Consider the following 19289-nt stretch of genomic DNA (forward strand, 5'->3'; position numbering starts at 1 on the left):
CATTCAACATCAAACGCCTCAGCAAGGACTTCCTAGTTAAAATGTGGAAGGGCTAGAATACGTATTTTTGTCACATAGTTTGTGGGTCTTTGTTCACGATTGAAATAGCTTCATGTTTAATTGTGTACTGAGCCACGTACGCTATCTCAGCGCACAGGAGCAAACAGCGACCACTTCAATGCTCAAGCAATTCTCGTGCTGCCCCTTCATCTCTTGCAAGAGGCGTCTGCCTGCCTGCGCACACCGACTGAAACCTCCCATGAACGAGGACCTTGTCTGCAATACCGCAGGCAGGGGAGTCCCTCCGCGCATTGCGCTCAGCGTGGCCCTGAGCCAGCGTGGCCCTTAACACAGGTGAGCCTAACTGCACGGGGAAGGCAGGTACCAGGCACTTCCCAGCCCCGCATCTCCTAAGCCCAGGCACCCTGGGGACCGCTGCTACCCTGCCGCAAAGCGACAAATTAAGTGGCAACATCTTCTCCTCTACACTAACCATCGCGGCAAGAAAGCAAGTATTTCCTCACATTATGCTGAAACACTAACCTCCCTGAGACCACTCAACCTGGAACTCAAAGCTCAAGTCTAACCTCTGTCTCATACCACAGACCTAACAAAAGCCGAGGCCAAGGAGCATGGTTTCCACGTAAGCCAGCAATTCGGGCTGCCTGCCTCCAGCTGCAAACCTGCACGCTCCCCTCCACGGTATGAAATATAGAACATACTGCCAAGACTTAGCAATCCGTATCGATTTCCATCGGTGGAGCAATATGTTCTTGCTTTTTCCTGAAAATGAGGGGAAGAAGGAGAATGACAAGAAACAAAAAAAGCGCTGCCAATAAAGAAAAAGACTGCCGTCATTGCCACAGGGAAGCAGAGACACAAACCACAACTCTCTATGTATGCCAGCCTTGCCAATGCTTGGATGTGGAGGCAAAGTAGTCCGCTACAGCAGGATGTGAAGAGCGAAGCCAAAATTCCCTGCTAAATATTGCTGCCAAACAAGCCATTTCTTGTCAATATTTGTAAAACAAATTGAGCCTGTGCTGTAAATACCCCTGCATCTGTGTGCTGTTTGTTTCGGCATGAAGACTTGCAAATAAGCTTCACAGCATACTTGCAGTGGGAGAATAGGTTGAGCAACTCTAGTAGGACTCAGCTATTCAGGCCCTACAACTGGCCCTTTGTGATTCGTGACAGACAGAACTACTGCAGCCTCTCTCATATTATCACTGCAGTGAGGTGGGCAGCACTTTTGCAGACACATGTATATAAAAAAAAAAGCAGTAAGCAAAGGAAAACAATCTTTCAAGGCAAAAAAAAAAAATGCTAAAAGTTACCTCAACACTACAAGATTGATTTCAGAATGCTTTAAAGGTTTAACAAGCAAATCAACCACAAAACTTGGTTCAGGCTCAACTATTTGTTTCAGGATTTTTTTTGCATGCATCAAGACCTCCTTTGCCACTCTTCCAGCTCGTCTTGCCCCATGAGGCAAGTTCACAAACTCTGTTATGACATCCCCCTACAGGAAGGAGGGACAGAGAGACATCTCTGAAAAATACCCAGCTACAGTTGGACAGGTCATCTATTTTTTTCCAAGTTGTTCCCAAACGAGTGATCTGAAAGGAAGCACTGCTCAAACTTTGAAGAGAGAATTACAGCTATTGCCATGTTACAGCACCCTGTCCACTGCCTGTCACTCAGTAAGTGGCAATCTGATGGTGATATTACTGGCATCAAAGCAAATTTGGGGAACCTACAAATCTATTCCCAGGTCTCTCAATCTCTTATAGCATGACCTTCACCAGGCTGCCTCACTCTCTGGGAATAACTCACCTTTCATTATGGAAAGGAAGCTTAACTTAAATATTTCCTCACCACGGGCAGAGGAAAGGCACTGCAAGTACAAAGCTTCCTATGAAATGTATTAAAGCACTACCTGGAGGAGACTTTAAAATGCATTTCTTGCAAGTAAATTCCATAACAAAGTTTGGTTTAGATGACAACATTTGGAAAGGGAGAGCATATTAGGGTTTGAAGAATTGAAGTTTATTTTACGACAAAACCAAATAACACATTTCCCTTACCATCACTTACAAACTCAGGAGCAGAGACTGACACACAGAACTAAGTGCCAAAACTTCCCTGGATTTCAAACTGAAGTCTTAAACACTGGATCTTTCTTTCTCCTACCCAGAACCTAAATAAATCCTGGAGATGGTTATTGCTTAGTTGTCTTACAGCAGCATTTTGAAGGGCCAGATGAACAGCCTCATCATTCCAGCAGTTGCACACACATGCCACGTGCACACACACAGAGTATGCAGTAAGTCCCCCAACACAGAGGTAGACTAAACCAAAAGAGAAGTAGAAGACATAAAAAGGTAGTAACCACTCCACAGTCACAAATGGGGCTGATTAGAAACTAAAGTCAAGAAGCTGGCCCAGTATCCTATTTGCTAGCCATCGTTACTGACAGCCAAAAATTGTTTATCAGTGCTTTCGTTAGAAAAGGAGACTGGATTTCAGAGGTATGTCAGATCTCCACGCCACCTTCTTCTTGTCAGGGTCAATACAATTTATTTGCTGGCTTTTCAGCAGGTGGGAAGTGGTACACGCTTCACTGATCTCTGAGGAGCAGCCCTGCTTTCTGCCAGCTGATGACTTGGAACACTGTCCCCATCAGTCGGTCAGAGAGGAAAGTGTCTGTGCATTTGGATGAACCCAACAGAATGCAAACAGAAGGCAGAAGCAGAGGACTCCACGGAAGAGATACCTGCCTGGTGGCAGGGAAAAAGCAAGACAGGTTAACCAACAACAAAAGCACTTTAACTCTGATTTACCAATGACTTATTCTGGGTCACTGCTTGATGGATGGAGGTTGGTTTCAAAAGTATAATTTTAAGGGAGGCACATGATTTTCAGAGTTGACTTCTATCCGTGCACAGTGTATGATTTGTTTATACCATTGCATCCACCCAAACACACAGGCAGGCAGCAAGCTGTCCCTCTGCAGGGCAGGAAGGGGGATTTGCCACCTGCAGGCAAAGCTCTCAAAGCTGCAGAAGCAGAGAGGCACTATGATACACAACCACAGACAATGTGCTATTGAGCAGAACCAAGCGGAGGCTTTCCCATCTGCAGACCAGAAAGTACACACTTGTGCATTCCTTCCCACACAAACAACCGCTTACAAAAACAAGTTTCCCTGCCTTCACGTTAAAAATTGCCATGAACCTACAAGCACAGAAGAAGTTCTCTAAAACAAAAGGACATTTTATTGAGAAACACAAGCAGGTGGACACTTCAAAACCAAGAAAACAGCCCTGTTGTTTGTGCAACTTTTGCTGTTGGAGCACAACTGCATTGCCCTCCAACTGAGGCACAACATGTGGGAATCCTCCTCCCCCAACTTGTGAGAAAACTGGAGGAGTCAGACTTTCCATGCTACATATCCTCCATGAAAGTGACTCCAGCTTCAGGCTGAAACTACACTGTCAGAAAAGAAGTGACAACAGCAATAAGGAAAAAACAATTACCCACCACTGGTCCAAAGGAAGAGAGGACAGTAAGATGTAGGCTCCCTACAGCTATGAAGAAACTGCACAGAATGATGTGGGATCAGTTACAGACAAAAAGTTTCAGCGCCACCAAAAAAGCTAAGTTGGCAATAAAAGCCAAAAAGGGAGAGGGAAAGAAAAGGAGAAAAACAGCATGACACATACCCACAGTCTATCCAGCATATAGTAGCTCGTCCCTTCACCTCCTGGGCCACGCTGGACAGTAACCTGAGTGAGCTTTCCGCAGAAGCAGCTGGAAAACAAAATAAAATAATAAAATAAATCAGCAACAGCATTATTACTCCACATAGAACAACACAATGGTGCATTCCTTTGTTCTGAAGCACTGGAAGAACATTTTGTCAAATTTGAAGAAACCAGTGTAAGAGGAATCAGTAAAATCTTCTATAAACTAGAAGGAATGCTGGCTGCAGCTCAAGTTGGGTGGCTCCTTCCTATCACTCCCCCCTTAAAAAACACACTGAAACTTGTACCTCCAGGCACACTCCCTGACCTACATTTAATGGAGCTATACTGTGTCCTCTCCTGCAAACCAGCTTCCATCCCAACACTGCCTTTTTCCCGTGGCTGGCCATCAACTGGTTTGTACCACTGCCTGCTAATTAGAGCAACTTCTTTTAGGATCTTCATCAGCTGTTAAGGGCAAGTCACTCAGCATTTCTGCCTGCCTCAATTCTATCCCTGTCATACACAGAAAATAACACACTGTTATTCTCATCATAACCCTGGGAGCTACCCAAACCAACAGTCCTGAGCAGTTCAAACCTATTAGCAGAAAACACCCAGAGCTGACTGTATTATAAATACCCAACTGGGATTTTTATAATGCCATGCGACGTGTAGATTTTGCAAAACACTTCCATCCAAAGCAGTCTTATAAATAGTATTAAAAATAAACACAGAAGAAAAATGGATGTGACTGTTCACTCAACTCCTCATCAGCTTTTGGCTGACCCAGCTCATGCTAAGGCCTGAGCAGTGCCGTTAGGTCCAAGCGAGAGCACCAGGTAGGCAGGGCAGGTGGCCAGGAAGAGCTAACGGGCCATTATGCAGCCACCATCACCTGCAACTTGCTGTTGCAGCAGCCATTATCTTTCACCTGGCAGTTTCCTCAAAATCCACTAACTTATGGAAATGGTACAGACCAAATCTCCAAGCTGGAGGGTATAAAAACATCATCCAACCCAAAAAGCTTTTGAAGTGGATCCAGCAGCAGCTGGACTGATGAGGCTTTCGTGCTTCCAGTAGATTTGAACGGACCTTGACAAATGGGAAAAGAACTCAGGAGAGAAACATAAAGAGGTTCAAACAAGTATCAATTCCCCTCCACTCCCCAAATCTAACAAACTGTTTCCTGCCTTGATAAACAGAAAATAGAAACCCAGAGCCTCTTCAAGATCTGTTTAAGCTCCTGCTGCTCCACAACTACTTTCATTCATTTAATATAAGAACAGCTATACTGGGTCAGACTGAATGCCTCTATAGACCAATATCCTGTCCCCAGCACTTCAGAATGTGAAGGCCTACATGGGTCAGAGTAGACAAGTAGAGCCAGTAGGTAGTGATAGCCCCCTCACACGTTCTGTAAACCTCCAATATTTTTATCTCAACAATCTCCTGAACCAGATATGGCTTCTTTGTATTCGACAGCCTTTGCTTGGACCTGATGCCATCAGAGATGCCAGCCCACACACATCAGCTTTCAAGAAACCCTCCTACCCCCCAATACTGGTAACATGTAACTGCCACCTCCCTCCAACATGAGGACATAGATGCACGGGGGAATTCTCTGCACGTACTTGAGTGGAACAGTTTTACAAACATCCTTTAAAAAAAAAAATCAGGATAGGACAGAATTGGCCCAGAAGACTCACTAGTTGAGCAGCCCTGGCAGGATACCCAGCTAGTCGGGTGAACAAAACATCTCCTATAAATGAGGACATCTCCTGAAACCAATGAATTTTCTGCATGAGACAGAAATACTCATCTAGCTTTGCTCAGCTGAGAAGCAAAGCCTTTGTTCCAGCACTACAATTGGCTGACCAACATCTCATCACAGCTGGGGGATGTATATTGAGGATTAGAATTGCACTTCCAAATTTCTATCTCTTTTTTCCCTTCCCTTCTTTCTGACAGTTAGGCAAGAAATTTCTAATTGTGCAAGGATCACTGTTCTAGGAAGAAACATTAATCCCACAGTCAGCTCTAAATGCAATGCTTTAGACTGCTAAAACCAACCAATTAAATAACAAAATCAGAAAAAAGAAATCTCCACAACGCAGCTTTTGAACAATGCCCATAGGGCAACATTTATTTGATAAGTGTCAGAGCTGAAGTGTTCTGGTTGTGCTTCTAAAAATGAAAGCAACCACCACTTAAAATATTAAGTGTAAAAAGAAAATTTTCCCTTTAAAAAGCTGAATAATACAGATGTCTTTTTTATCTAAAATGTTCCTTTCAAAATCAAAAAGTGTTAGAAACTCTTTTATGACTTTCACTTTGAACCTGTTACTACAAAACCATTTGGTCAAGTTTCAGCACTCAAAGTTCCCCACTATAGCAAAAAACAAATTATTTTAACAAAAGTTAAGTCACATACATAATTTTAACTCTTTCAGAATAAGCATAATTACCTCACCATCTACACATCTCTGTCTGCAAACTTCTGAGATATTGGGGAGGGGAGGATATTGGATCACCACATACTGATCCAATTTGCCACACTATAAACTCAGAGCAACACTACCAACATCATTGTGTTTAATTGAGATGAGACCTTTGCAACAGGTCAGAAAGGGAGGACCCAACCCCCAGACAAAGCATTATCTTGTATTGCTTGCCTGCAGGAAGGAAAAGGAAGCAACAACAAAACCAAAAACAGTACAGCACTAAGGAAAGTCATCTTAGTGGCCCATTTTACTTCTTGCTGTCCAGTGACTTCTATATCCAAAAGAGCATTCCACACTTGCACTTAAGCATATGGAGCTTAAAGATTGTTTCTTCATTTTACATGGTGACTCACAGAACAACACATCAAAACAAAGCTACGAAGGAGGAAAGGTACAGCAGGAGCAGAACAGAGCAAAAGGAAGAGCAAACAGAATGAACAGCCAGAAAGGAGAGCCTGAATGAGAGAGAACACAGCAAAGAAATTCAAGGGGACAAGTGGCATGATGTGAAATGAGCCATTTCTCCCTCTTACAGAAGCAGCTAATATTTTTATATTTTGTTAATTAAGAAGTTGAAAGACAACGATGGGACACCCAAAGCTGTCAGAAGCAAAGATGGATTGATTTCAGTACTATAACTATTCATTAAGCCTTTCAGTGTCACCAGGAAATCAAAACTTGCAAACTACTACGATAAGCCCACCAGAAAGCTCTGGCTGATAGCTATTATGAGCAGAAAGTTTTGGAAACAAAGCCAAAACAAAGTGCATTTTTGCCAATGTGACAGAGCAATTAGAAGACCAAATTAAGACGACTCCAACCTTGAAACGTCAAGAGCCTCTGAGTTAGAACAAGGACACCGGTCCTGAAGAAGCCCTTGTAGTCACACAGAAGCGCCTTGAGGTCACGTATAAGGCAACACTGAACAGAGAGCAAATAAGGGCAAAGAGCTCAGTCATCTGAGCATGTACGCAGGTAACCAAACATGCACACACCTTGCTGGGCACAAGGAGCTGTGGCGGACTTACCAGACTTGGAATACAGCACTAGTACATTATTCCGTGTCCTGAGAAGCTTCTTGAAATCCTTATGATCGCTTATTTTTTCTATGAGTGGAGACACCTTCAACGAGTACACAAACACCGGCAAGAAAGCCTACAGAAACACAAAGCCAGAAACATTAGTAACAGCTTCCATGCTGAGAAACAAAATACAAAAACAAACTGCTTTTGAAATTGCCTTGACCTTTTTCCATAATCTTGAGACACACTGCCTTAAACTATCATATCAGTTTGATCAGCAAAAGCCAAAAACAAACCCCCCAAAAACCATACACACGACTTACTGAAACTACACCAATACCACGCCCAACAAGCATCCTTGAGTGGAAAGAGGAGATAAACACAATGTCAAGAAATAGGGTTTTAGTTAAGAAGCCACCCTCTTTAAAAGTTTGTTCCCTAGTCAGAGAATCAGATAAAAATTCTTATGTATATTTAATATATTGTAACAAGAGAAGCAGTAATTACCACTTCAAGAACACTCTTGCACCTAGATCTCAGAATACGTTGCAAACTCAATCGAATACTTTGATATCCCACAAAAGACAGTGGGAACCATTAAGTTAAAATAACTAACCCACGCTGACACAGAGCAAATGAGGGGCATGAAAACAGAATTTGCGAGTAATCCAGCATCCGTATCATGGCACTAACCACAACCCTCTCGCACCCACCCTTCCAAAGTGGAACAGGGCTTATGTTTCCCTCTGGCCATACCGTACCTCGCACACACACCAGTGCCTTTGCCACAAGATCAAGTTTGGCTTCCACTGGCCACACGGAAAGCACGACATTTAATCTCTCTGCATCTCAGTTCTGTATCTATGCAAAGACTTTTTTTTTAATCGTTGCATCTTTTGGTTTATTGAAATCATGACCGCTCCAGAGCAAAGCCTGTCTTTCATCCTACCATAAAGTAAAACTCCTATCAAAATATGACCATAACCTCAGCTGGGGCTTTCACTACTCATTTGTACTGCAATAATCTTCAATAATAATAATCTTATCCATCATGCTACACTGCCTTCCTTTTGCACTGTACTGAATTCATACTAATGGAATGATTATGGGAAGCTTAGCTGGAGAAATTATCTAGTTTACATTCACCTTACAGTAAAACCTTAACACTTAATTGCTTGGCTAAAAGCTTTAGCTCATTTGCCTAACACACACAAGAGGTTCAACGTTTTCTTAATTACAGAAGTAATTTTGATCATGTCTCGTTCCAACTGGGCTGGAAAATGTGTCCAGGGTGGCTGTGAAGCAAAAGGCTGTTCTTCTTCCATCCCATATATTACAGATTGCAGCACTCAAAACAAGGCACCAAGCCAATCAAAGTCAGAACACGCAGTCCCAGGCACTACACTTCATTACAAATTCAGCTATTTGCAAACACCACGTAACTGAGGCACAGAAACAAAACCTGTACCTACGAAACATATTTTATAAGTGCCAGAAGTTTTTACATGCAGAAAGGGGAGGGGGAGTTTTGGCATGCATAGAGCAGAGCGCAGAGGCTGAGCTGAAGTGAGGGTCATCCTCAAAACAACCTCAGGACATGTTTGGGAATTTAAAGTTTCTAGAAGATACACCTTTAACATAAAATATAAAAGCACGACAGGCCACACAGGCTTAGAGTAAACAAGTTATCCCACTCCACAGGCAGGATTCCCACCACCAAGTACTGCTGACCAGATGGTCTAACTGCAAGAAAGGAAAAAGCACATTTGCAAGTCAGCCCCTACCTTCAGCATAAATGTCCTTGACACTTTAATTCAACTGACAGACTCATATTCTTCTAAATCCAGATGTCCAGAGCTCACCCCTCCTACTTCAGGCTGATAGATATGAATCATTTGTGTATTTTCTGAGATAAATACATGGTGTTGCCAATCAGAATAGACAAATAGAGTTTTGCTAAGTGAGGTGATACAGACATGCAAATCCCTGCTCAAAACTTGTAGCCATCAGAAGCTGTACAGGAAGGATTAATCTAACATTGATTTATGAGAAGATCTCTTTAATCCTAAGTATTTTTTTTAACCTTTTTCCTTCACCTCAATTTTTCTGACTATCCACATGTCTTAAAAGTTTTACTCATGTCTTTAGTTATAGAAGGCTAAACGTAAACTTCACTGAAACTAAAGCTGAAACTACAGGCTGCTTCTTTTAGAAGCTTTCTTCATTTAGAAAACTGGACTCAAATAAGGATATTCTAGTCTATGAACTCACTGCCAAGAAGAAAAAAATGGACTAAAAAAGCCACAAAGGCCATTTTCAATGTGACACCAAATGGTATTATGAACTTTGTTTAAAGCATCTGTGCAGTTTTACCAATAGCTTGGAAGCACGTGTATTTCATGGCTAAACAGCTTTTCCATCTGGAAAAGACAATTTCAGTGAATTTTCTCTTTTTTTTTCCTTATAATGGCAGAGCTATAAACTTCTTGAAAAATTGGATTCTCGAAACAGTGACAGCTTTAACTACTGCCTTGTCGGTGTTGCCACTAACAGAACACTCGCTGCGCTGGTGGAACAGCAGGCGCTTGGAGGGAGAAGCACATCACATTGCATACATCCACTGCTACTTTGCCCAATTCCTCCCCAGGTATCAAATCAATACATGTTACTCATTTTCCTGCAGTTTTACTCCAGCAGCTCTCTCCAATCCTATGATTTAGACCAAAACTCACTCGGAGAGGAATTGTGCATATGAGCATACCAGTCAGCCCTGCTGAATAAATCATCATCTCTCTTTAATTGAGATTAATGTTGCAGCCTTTCCTGGTTATAAAACCCAAAAGGTCCAAGCTGAAGGCATAGAGTTGGACAGAAACACCCTGCCTGCACATCTAAGGCAGCCGCAGCAATACTGGGAGGTTATCAGCTGAGCTGAAAAGTTCACCACCTCCCAATACGCGCTTGCACTACATGATGTTTGCAAACTGATAAAGATTAAGTAGTTCGATGGTCTCCAGCTTCTTCCTGCTGAAATTAATGAATGCCCTGCCCAGGAATAAACGAGACGCTGGTTTATCGTTAAACTTCCTGAAGAACTTGCGCCAGCTCCACTGAAGGCAAGTGATGCTGAGCAGTCCTTTTCACTCCAGGTCAGTCCCAGCCACGGAGGGTGCTTTGCCTTTCTCCAGAGGCAACGCTGCGATGGCCGCACCAGCAGCTGCAACCTCACCACAGCTACAGCCATTAGTTCTGGCAATAGCGTGAAATTAAAAGAATGGGAAAAGAGAATCCTATGGAAGCCGTTACACACTCTTCTTTGTCATGGAAAACCAGGCTCATATTCCTGCACAGCCCACAGGCAAAGCTGCAGCAAAGACAAGGCTCATTTGCATGTACTGTGCTATATGACTTTAATTGTGAGATATGACTCAGGTAGATTTACCCCAGACATTTTGCTAGAATGAAGCAAAAGAAGTCTTTGCAGGAGAGCTGATCAGCCAGGCACTGCCCGATCAAGCACACTGCTTGTTTAAATCCAGAGCACAGCAGGAGATGAGCTCATATTAAAAAAAGAAGAGGCCAAGAAAGGTGACAGTCCCTCCTGGGCAGGAAGCCTCTTTTCATATGCGTCAGGAAGTGCTACATTCACACATATGGAACTCTATAAATAAGAAACAAGCTAAACTCTCTTGTCACTTGAGCATCCTAAAGCTTTAAAATCTATTCACAGCCACCCCTGAAAAGTTAAGAAACACTCCAAACATTTTTCTCAAGATGCTGCCTACCTTGGTATCCGTTAAAGTAAAAGGCATATTAGGACCAACACATGTAACAGCTGTGCCACGCCTGCCCTGTGCCAGTTATGCTGACATGAAATCGCAATAAAACTGAGGGAAGGTCAGTTTTATTTCATGCTGTGTTTGCACAGTGCCTAGCACAACGTGTTTTCATCCATGGCTGGCCCGGTGAGCTGGAACCGATACAATAGACCTGATGTCCTCAGATGCAGGAAACTTCGGCGGAGACCTTCAGAAAAAGGCAGACTACGTGCGGCAGACTATGAAAAGCAAATCTGATAGCACTTCTAGTCGGCAGATTTCCCCCAGCTCAAGATCTCAATCTGAATTTATTTTCACACAATTTTTTATGGTGTAGGTCACACATCAGTTGTGTGATTGTAGTGTCTGATCTAAGATGCATGAAGGATTCTCAAGTAAAACATAAGTGAACCCAAACCCTCATGACAGTCAGTCTGAAACTGCTGAGAGACACTGCTATTTGAGTAGAAAGTACAAAGACCCGTGTCCTCTAGCTTTGCCTCTGCTCTACAAATCAAAGTATGTATTCAAATATATAATCTTGCAAGCTAGGTGGAAGAATTCTGATCAGTCGAAAAGGTTTAATTTTCCTTTCCCTCCCTGCACACTCCAGCAATTCCTTGCAGAGCTGCCAAACGTATATAAGTGTTAGAGAGCAAAGCACTACACAACCCCACTCCCTTAGAAGCGGTACCCCAGAAACATCTGAGCTTTCAGAAACCCAGAGGCAGAGAGAGTTACAGCCAAATAACTGTTTGCTAATTATACTTCCAAGATTGACACTATTGAAAAATGTGGTCATCCCTCAGGCCATGTTTTCTCAAAATCATCAAGGATCTGAGAAAGCATGGTTTATTTCTCAAGTTTTGACTCTTCTCTGAATCTCATTTCAGAATGAAAAAGGGAATATCTCTCAAGCAGCCACAAGAACGTATTTTCATATTTTACATTTATTATTCAAATTGAAGGTGATAAATGCTTAACTGCTGTTCCCACAGAACCCAGTTCAATTTACGAGCTGCTCCCCAGAAAAGCCTGGTCATTTGCTAAGGATAAGCAGCATGTCTGGAGAACAATTTTTTTTTTAATTTATTTTAAATCAAGGGCAATGAGAACACATGGTTTTAAAAACAAGAAAATACAAAAAAAAATTAAATAAGGAGGCACTATCAGATGAGTAGCATTGTACACTGGACAGAAAAACTATTCCCTATTTCTCCTATTTCCAGCTCTGGAGCATGACAAAATATATTTCCCTGGACACAAATTATGCATAAAAAATGTAAATGCATATGCAACTGAAACAGCGCTTAGGTGCCTGAATCCATACGTCAACATACAATTTTTATGCGCACACTAAGACTTACATGTATAATTAGGTAGACAATTTGCACACTACTCATCAAGAATAGCTGGGGCTAACACAAACAATGCTGATTCCAGCACAACTGCTGCTTGGCAGGGACGCAGTCTTACACTCGACCACAATTTCAAAAGCCCATTTTTCAGCAAGACATTGACTTTGATTTCTGTCTTAGTTTAGCCGCCCACTGATGTCATTCTCATTTTGGGACAACAGCATTCAACCCACTGTAAATATGATCAATGAGCGACCCTGGACATTTGAAACAGACTGTGTCTGACAAGGCATTTTATGGGAATCCAGCAAGGGCAAACCTGCCTCAAAATTCCAAGCAGTAATGGAGATGACCGAATTTAATTTAATAATTAATTTCTTTCGGAGGGGACTAGAGTTCACATTCTAAACAAGGGTCTCTCCTGCTACATTAAAATGGGCGGTTGGGAGGGTGGTGGGAATATCCCAGGCAAGAAAACCCAAGAACAAGATCTAACCTTGCCTTTCCTACTCAGTTCCCAAAACGAACCCTGTGGTGGAGTGCACACTTAACTTCAGAAGGTGGATTTGAAGGAACATCTCTGTACCGCAATGATGGAAGTTTGTAAACCTGCACGTCAGCCGGTAGCACGGCCAGGTCCTGGGGTTGCAGGCAGTGTGCACATACTGGAAATACCAGATCCAGGCAAGCACAACAGAGAAACAGATCTGCTGCTCTCTTCCCCCCAATTTGTTCTCGCTTAAAAATACAAGATGTTCAAATCCAAAGCCCCCTTGTATACAAGAATCACAGTTTGACTGCAGATGTTTTATCTTCCTTGTTCATCATAAAAACCACTCTTGACCTTGTGCAATAATTGCTCGCTTTTCACTCACAAGCCCTCCCTCTGCTGCTATTTACATGCAGGGTTGTGCTGCTTTGATCACTGAGCCATTTGAAACAAATGTCTTCCAAGATGGGTAGTGATAAGTAGGACAGTCCCCTGTTTTCATTCATGATTAATATCCAAAATAGCTGTAGAAACGTTTTAATCAAATCAGATGAGGGGAAATGGGTTATCTCTGTTACTCAAAGGTACCTCAAGGAAGTCTGATAAGAATTCATTATTTTAAGGCGGGGGGGGGCAGGGAGAAAGGGTAGCACTTAGGTCTCAGACTTCAGGGGTCACAACTAAAGTAGCCCCTGCAGCAGCCCCTAAAATCCTGCTGGGATTGCAAAACCATCTTCTCCCAACCACATCTGCAGGTATTCCAAAACTGCAAACTGCTGAGGACCCCCAGCACAGAGGCTGCAGCACATTATCTGCGACTGATCCGAAAAGCCATCTACGGGTTCATTGGAGAGAGGTGACTCCAGCAGCTTGGGATGGCCAGGTGAGGAGTGCTCCAGCAGACACACTGGAAGATCAACAACTTCTGCATCAGAAGACTGACAGCATTAGAAAACCATGTTTTTGCCTGACATTTACATTTGCAGACACTCCAATTGGACTTTTCTTGGGGTTTATTAAATTCCCATAAGCTCCACATAAGAACGCATTCCTACTCTCTATATAATCCAGATGAGTTAACTCCCACCTCAAGCCATGCAAGGAACAAAAACACTCAAGCGCTGCTGACATTTTAGGGTGGTGGGTCATATCTGCAAGAGGCAAGTGTCATATCTTCTTTTGTTCATGAAGCAAAGCAAATTAAAATCCTGACACAGAGTGTCTTGGTATTCTGTAACTTAGGCTGAAGAACACTACAAATAAGGAATTCCACTTAACATGGTGCTTGCTATGCTCACTTTCCAAATATAGAAGATAGCAAAAAAATACCATGGAGACGTCAAGATTTGACTAGACTCTACTGTTCCTATTGTTCTTCAACATTGGATTTTAAGGAACATAAGCTACAGGCATAATAGTCCGTACTAAAGGTTGTTTTTAAGGGCTCTCGGTAGCCAATTAATTGTATGGTTTATCACTGGTTTTCAAATGCTTAGTGAAGGAAAACCCGTACAACTATTTACTAATTAAAAACTGACTGTAATAGGGTCAATTACTAAAACTGACAAAGAACTTTCTCCTTATTGTGAATGTGAAGCTTGCTCTCTCTTCAGGCCAGGCATTTGTGCAATATATATTAAACAAGCTGTTGATGAACTAATATTTCAGATATCACTTCTGAATGAGCACATTTGGATGACTTCAGAAGCTAAGGGCATGAGCAAAGCATGTGCCACATATCCTGCACGAAAAATTGGGTTTTGAAGAAGTTTAAAGAAGTATCACCTACTCAAGAAGCACATAGGAACTGCTATAACAAGATGACAAAAACACTATTAATGGGACTTATAAAGAAGAGAACGCAAAAAATACCTTCTGAAAATCCTTAGCACTTTATATGGCATATGTTATCTTCAAAGCATTGCACAAATATTAAGAAGTAATCCTCACATTTTTCTGCCAGGTGATAGGAGACGAAATATTTGGAGTAAGAGTCACACAGAAAGGAAGTGATCTGCAAGAGGCAAAAGGGAGGCAGCATCAGAGCGAGCTGGCATGCGGAGCACAACCGCACACTCATGGTGTGCCATCTCTTGAAAAGTGAGGAGGGGGAGAGAAAGAGTCTATTTGCAGTCACCCAGCAAATATGCTATATGACTATAAACCCGAAGACAACAGACAGGACATCATCAAGGCAGACACAAGTGAGATTAGCTTTGTTATCTGTGTTCTGCAAGCACACAAATCACAGCACCCTCCACCAATGCTACCAGCTACTCTCAGCTAGCAAAGTACCAGAACTTAAGACCTGCTTTGCTATCACAATTTTTTGCCATTCACAAGCTTGAAATGGTGGCAGGGTCACAGTAAACCATAACTTACTTCCAAAGTGACTCTGTCCGCATCAAGAAATCTAAGTCAATGCTAGTTTATGATTCTGGTTGCAAATTGCACTGAGTTTTTCCACTCACAGACCTCCAAACACAACTCCGAAGCAAGGTGTCATTACCCCCATTTTACTGAAATGAAGGAACTCAAGGAACCATGTCACCAACAAGCAAAAAAAAAAAAAAAAAAAGGTCCAGAAACACCACTTCCGATGACTACACCATGCTTGTGGCAACATCCCAGCCCCTCTCAAGCAAACAGGAGCTTTGGCACCAAAGCCAATGCATTCAAAACGTCACCCCATAAAGTACAGAGCTGAGTAACAAAATCAGTCCCGAAGGCCAAGGTTTGATTTGGGAACGGCATCTGAGGAGACAGAGCACAGCCCACATCACAAGTTCTATAAATCTGTATTTTGAAGAGGGAACAAAGTAGGAATAGGGCAGGGGTCCAGAAAGCAAGGGAATTGCAATACCCTCCAACTGCAGCAAAACACTTCCCAAAGCAGCTCCTGTAGTACAAACAGTAACTGGAAGAAGCACTCCTGAATTCAAGCCCATGTGCCACCACGGGAAACAGCAGCTAAGCACTGCAGAGGAGAAGCAGTGCTCACACCTCGCCTGCAGACCCAGCAGAGGCAAAGCCACTGCTGCCACGCTGCAGGGCTACCTGCAACACAGAGAGTGAGCCACGTCCAAGCCCTTCCCCACAGGCCTGGGATTCACAAGTCCATGTTGGTGCTTACTGGTGCACTGCCATGATGTTACTGGGACTCGAGGAGCTGAAGGTCTGAAACGTTCCTTTCAAGCCTTTCTTTGAAGGCACGGGGTTTGAATGGCACCAGGTCAAGAAGCCTGCTTCCCAATGGCTGTCAGTCAGTCAAATGCTCTTGACTCAGTTTCTCCGTCATTAAGCCAACATTCAGAAGACAAACTGAGCTTTGCCACAGTGGCCTGAGATAACGTTCGTCTGTGTTTGCAAAGCAAACGGATCCCAGATGCGTAATCCTGTTGGAAGCAGTGGCTGGCCTCTGCTAGAGAAGGGACAGTACCCAATACACCACAGGAAATGCAAATCCACCTCGGTGTGAAACTCCTTCCCCATGCCTTTAACAGTAAATTCAGTCCTTCCAGCATGAAATGTAGCCAACCACTTAACGCACCAAATAGGGAAATATTTCTGAAGTTAAACCACAATTTTCCTATGACTCTCCAACTCATTCAAGAAATAACACTTTACAGCAGGAGGAGATCACCGCAGTATCTTCCTCCTGTGTGTGTCACATTCACAGTCACGCAGAAGATAACATCTTCCACTAGAAGATGCTGAAGCGTTTTCTTCATCCAGCTTTGTAATTTTCCTTTTACAAATGCAGGAAGTGTTACTGAGATAAGGATTTCAATTCTCGGAAGCCACCTCCAATTTGGGGTCCTACCTTAAATACGAGCCCTATTTTTCAGGAGCGCTATGCATGCATGACTCTAGCTGCTGTCCCAGGTGCACTGCAAGCACTCAGCATTTCCAGGGAAGAAAAAAAAAAAAAAAAAAAAAAATCACATTTGGGTACATAAAGAAGGAAGGGCTGGAAGGAAAGACAATGTTCTCATTAACCTCTGTCCTACCAAGCAGCTGGCATTACCTTTGCTTTAACTTTACACACTGAGAACGTCCCAATTTAATAGCCTCACTAACTTTGCAAACATTGACTCAAGAAAAATTTAAAAGCGGGCTTTGCAATGTCACAGCTGTAGGCTAGTTTTTTAATCCTGGCATACAGCAAGATACATATTTCAAGATGAAAAATCGCACCTTCAAGTGCAAGATAATGCAAATTGGAAGAAATAATTTAAAACTACTTGTACACAGCAAAGGGGAAGGAATTAGCTGAATCAACAGCTCAATGAAGACATCTGCTCAGCATGCAGCATTGCAGAGCAAATAAAATGCTGGGGCAAATTACGAAGGGGAAGAGGGAATAACATGGATAAATTATAATGGCATCGTACAATCCCTGACAAAGGCAGGCCCACTCTGCTCATCTCAAAGACACCAGCTCTGCAATACAAAGAAGGGCAACTAGAATAGTTAGGAACAGATTCACAGGAAGAAAGCTGGAAAAGAAGTAGTTAATGCACAACAAGAAATCACAGAAAAATACTTCAACATAAAGCGAATGTTACAGTGAGATAAGGTCTAACGGTTGCAGTGGATATAGAAGGAAATACCACAAATAACTCCATGTGTTTAGTTATTGTGAATGAAGGGAAAATCCAGTCCACTTGTAACTGCACTTGGTCCACTGTATATACTTAATCTGAAGAATACACTGCCACAAGTACCACTGAGAAAAGTACTGTGTGTAATATGTGAGCCACTGGCAAAAAAAATTGCACTGAAACCTCTCGGACATTTTAGGAAGAGTACAGTCCGACTTCAGTTTCACTTGAAATCAATTAAAAAATTGCAGATAGCAGACGTCTGTGCTTCCAGACCAAGCTTAGAACAAAACAAAAATTGGGCAGAACGCACAGGATTTCTTTTCCCTCCTCCTCGATGAGCTGATAGCTAGGTCCCTGCCAGAGGCAAAAGGATACATCAGACAGGGCCAATGTTTTCTGTCCCACAACAGCACTTCTAAAATTAGTACAGAATAAGCATAGGGCAATTAGCAATTCCACACTTGATTAGTATGAATTAGATGAGTGCTCCTAGGTCATGCATTTCCCAATACGTTTTGGATCATGCGTGTGTAAAAAAAAAATTAACGTAATTTTTCATTAACTACTAACTTTGCCCAGGCAGAAGGAAGAACCGTAGTTCATGCCTATAAAGTAAATAAAGGAGTGATTTAAAGCATGCCACAGCCCACCTTTTTGAGCTATTTATGCTAAATTCTGTGGATAAAAAAATTAAAAATCAGGCTTTAAAATATTTCTGTAAGTCTGGGAGTCTCCCTGCGGTAAGAAGTGTTCCACTCAGTGTAATTTCGATGAAACACACCCAGATCCTCCGGAACGCACTAAGATGGAGAGCGGCACACCGGAGGGACGCACGGGCAGGGGTGGCGGGACTGCCCGCGCACAGGTGCACAAAGCCGAGCGAGGCAGCTTTGCTGCGGCACAGCCAGCGCCGAGGGAAACCCTCTGCCGCCAAGGCACCATTTTCACAACAAACTTGACTCCCCAAAGCAGCGCCCGCCGGTCCGAGCCCCCGGGGCCGGGGTCGGCCGGCGCAGCCGGGGGCTGCAGCCCGCCGCCGCCGCGTGGGCTTTCTCCGGGGTTTTTTTTTGCGAGACAGAGACGAACAGAGGGAGGGCAGCAGGAAAGCGGCGCACGGGCTGAGGAAACACCGGGAGGTGCGGCGCCCGAGCCCGCCCGCGGCGGCGGCGGCGGGCGCTGCCGCCGCGCCCAGCCCGAGGGCCCCGTCCCGCTCCTGACTTTGCCCAACTCCGCCGGCCGCGCCGCACACCCCCGCCCCGGCTCGGTGAAGGGGGACACTCCGCACCCGCTCCCTCCCCGGCCCGGGGCGCGGCCGCCGCCACTCACCGCCAGGCCGAGCAGCAGCAGCAGCGGCGGCGGCGGCGGGAGCCGCCCGCGGCGCCGCGCAGCCCCCGCGCCCTGCCCCGGCACAGCCATCGCCGCCGCCGCGCCGGACCCGCCGCCGCTGCGGGCTGCTGCCACGTCTGGCGGCGCAGGCGCGCTCCGCCGCTGCCGCCCGCCCGCGCGGCGGCATGACGGGGCTTGTAGTCCGCCCCGTGGCGGGGAGCCGCTCGGGTGAGCTGCTCGTCCCCGGGGGTGCCCAGCTCCCACAGCGGCCCGGTGCATGGCACCAGAAAACCAAAACCCACCTAGAAGCCCCCAAACTACTGCCAGCAATCACAGCTGAAAAGCAGCCGCCACCCAACTCGTTGTAACAGAGATTCAAAAGAAAAAAGTTCCAGCCCTTCTTCGCTAATGCCCCACC

General features: G+C 44.0%; 1 protein-coding gene across 1 annotated transcript in view; it reads right to left on the reverse strand.

Moving 5' to 3' along the window:
* The window catches only part of PDIA5 (protein disulfide isomerase family A member 5), a gene marked incomplete at its 3' end in the record, with an annotated part of 102876 nt that extends 83801 nt beyond the window's left edge, over positions 1–19075 (reverse strand). Inside the window, exons 1-3 of the mRNA XM_082001503.1 lie at positions 18872–19075; positions 7279–7405; positions 3726–3813 (exon numbers count right to left, since the gene is read on the reverse strand). Coding sequence (XP_081857629.1) covers positions 3726–3813; positions 7279–7405; positions 18872–18961 — 305 coding nt within the window. The 5' untranslated portion in view covers positions 18962–19075. The remainder of the gene's footprint in view (positions 1–3725; positions 3814–7278; positions 7406–18871) is intronic.
* Positions 19076–19289: the final 214 nt, after the last annotated feature.

The sequence above is a fragment of the Phaethon aethereus genome (genome assembly GCF_964289735.1).
Source record: "Phaethon aethereus genome assembly, chromosome: 6".
In the NCBI taxonomy this organism is placed as follows: Eukaryota; Metazoa; Chordata; class Aves; order Phaethontiformes; family Phaethontidae; genus Phaethon; species Phaethon aethereus.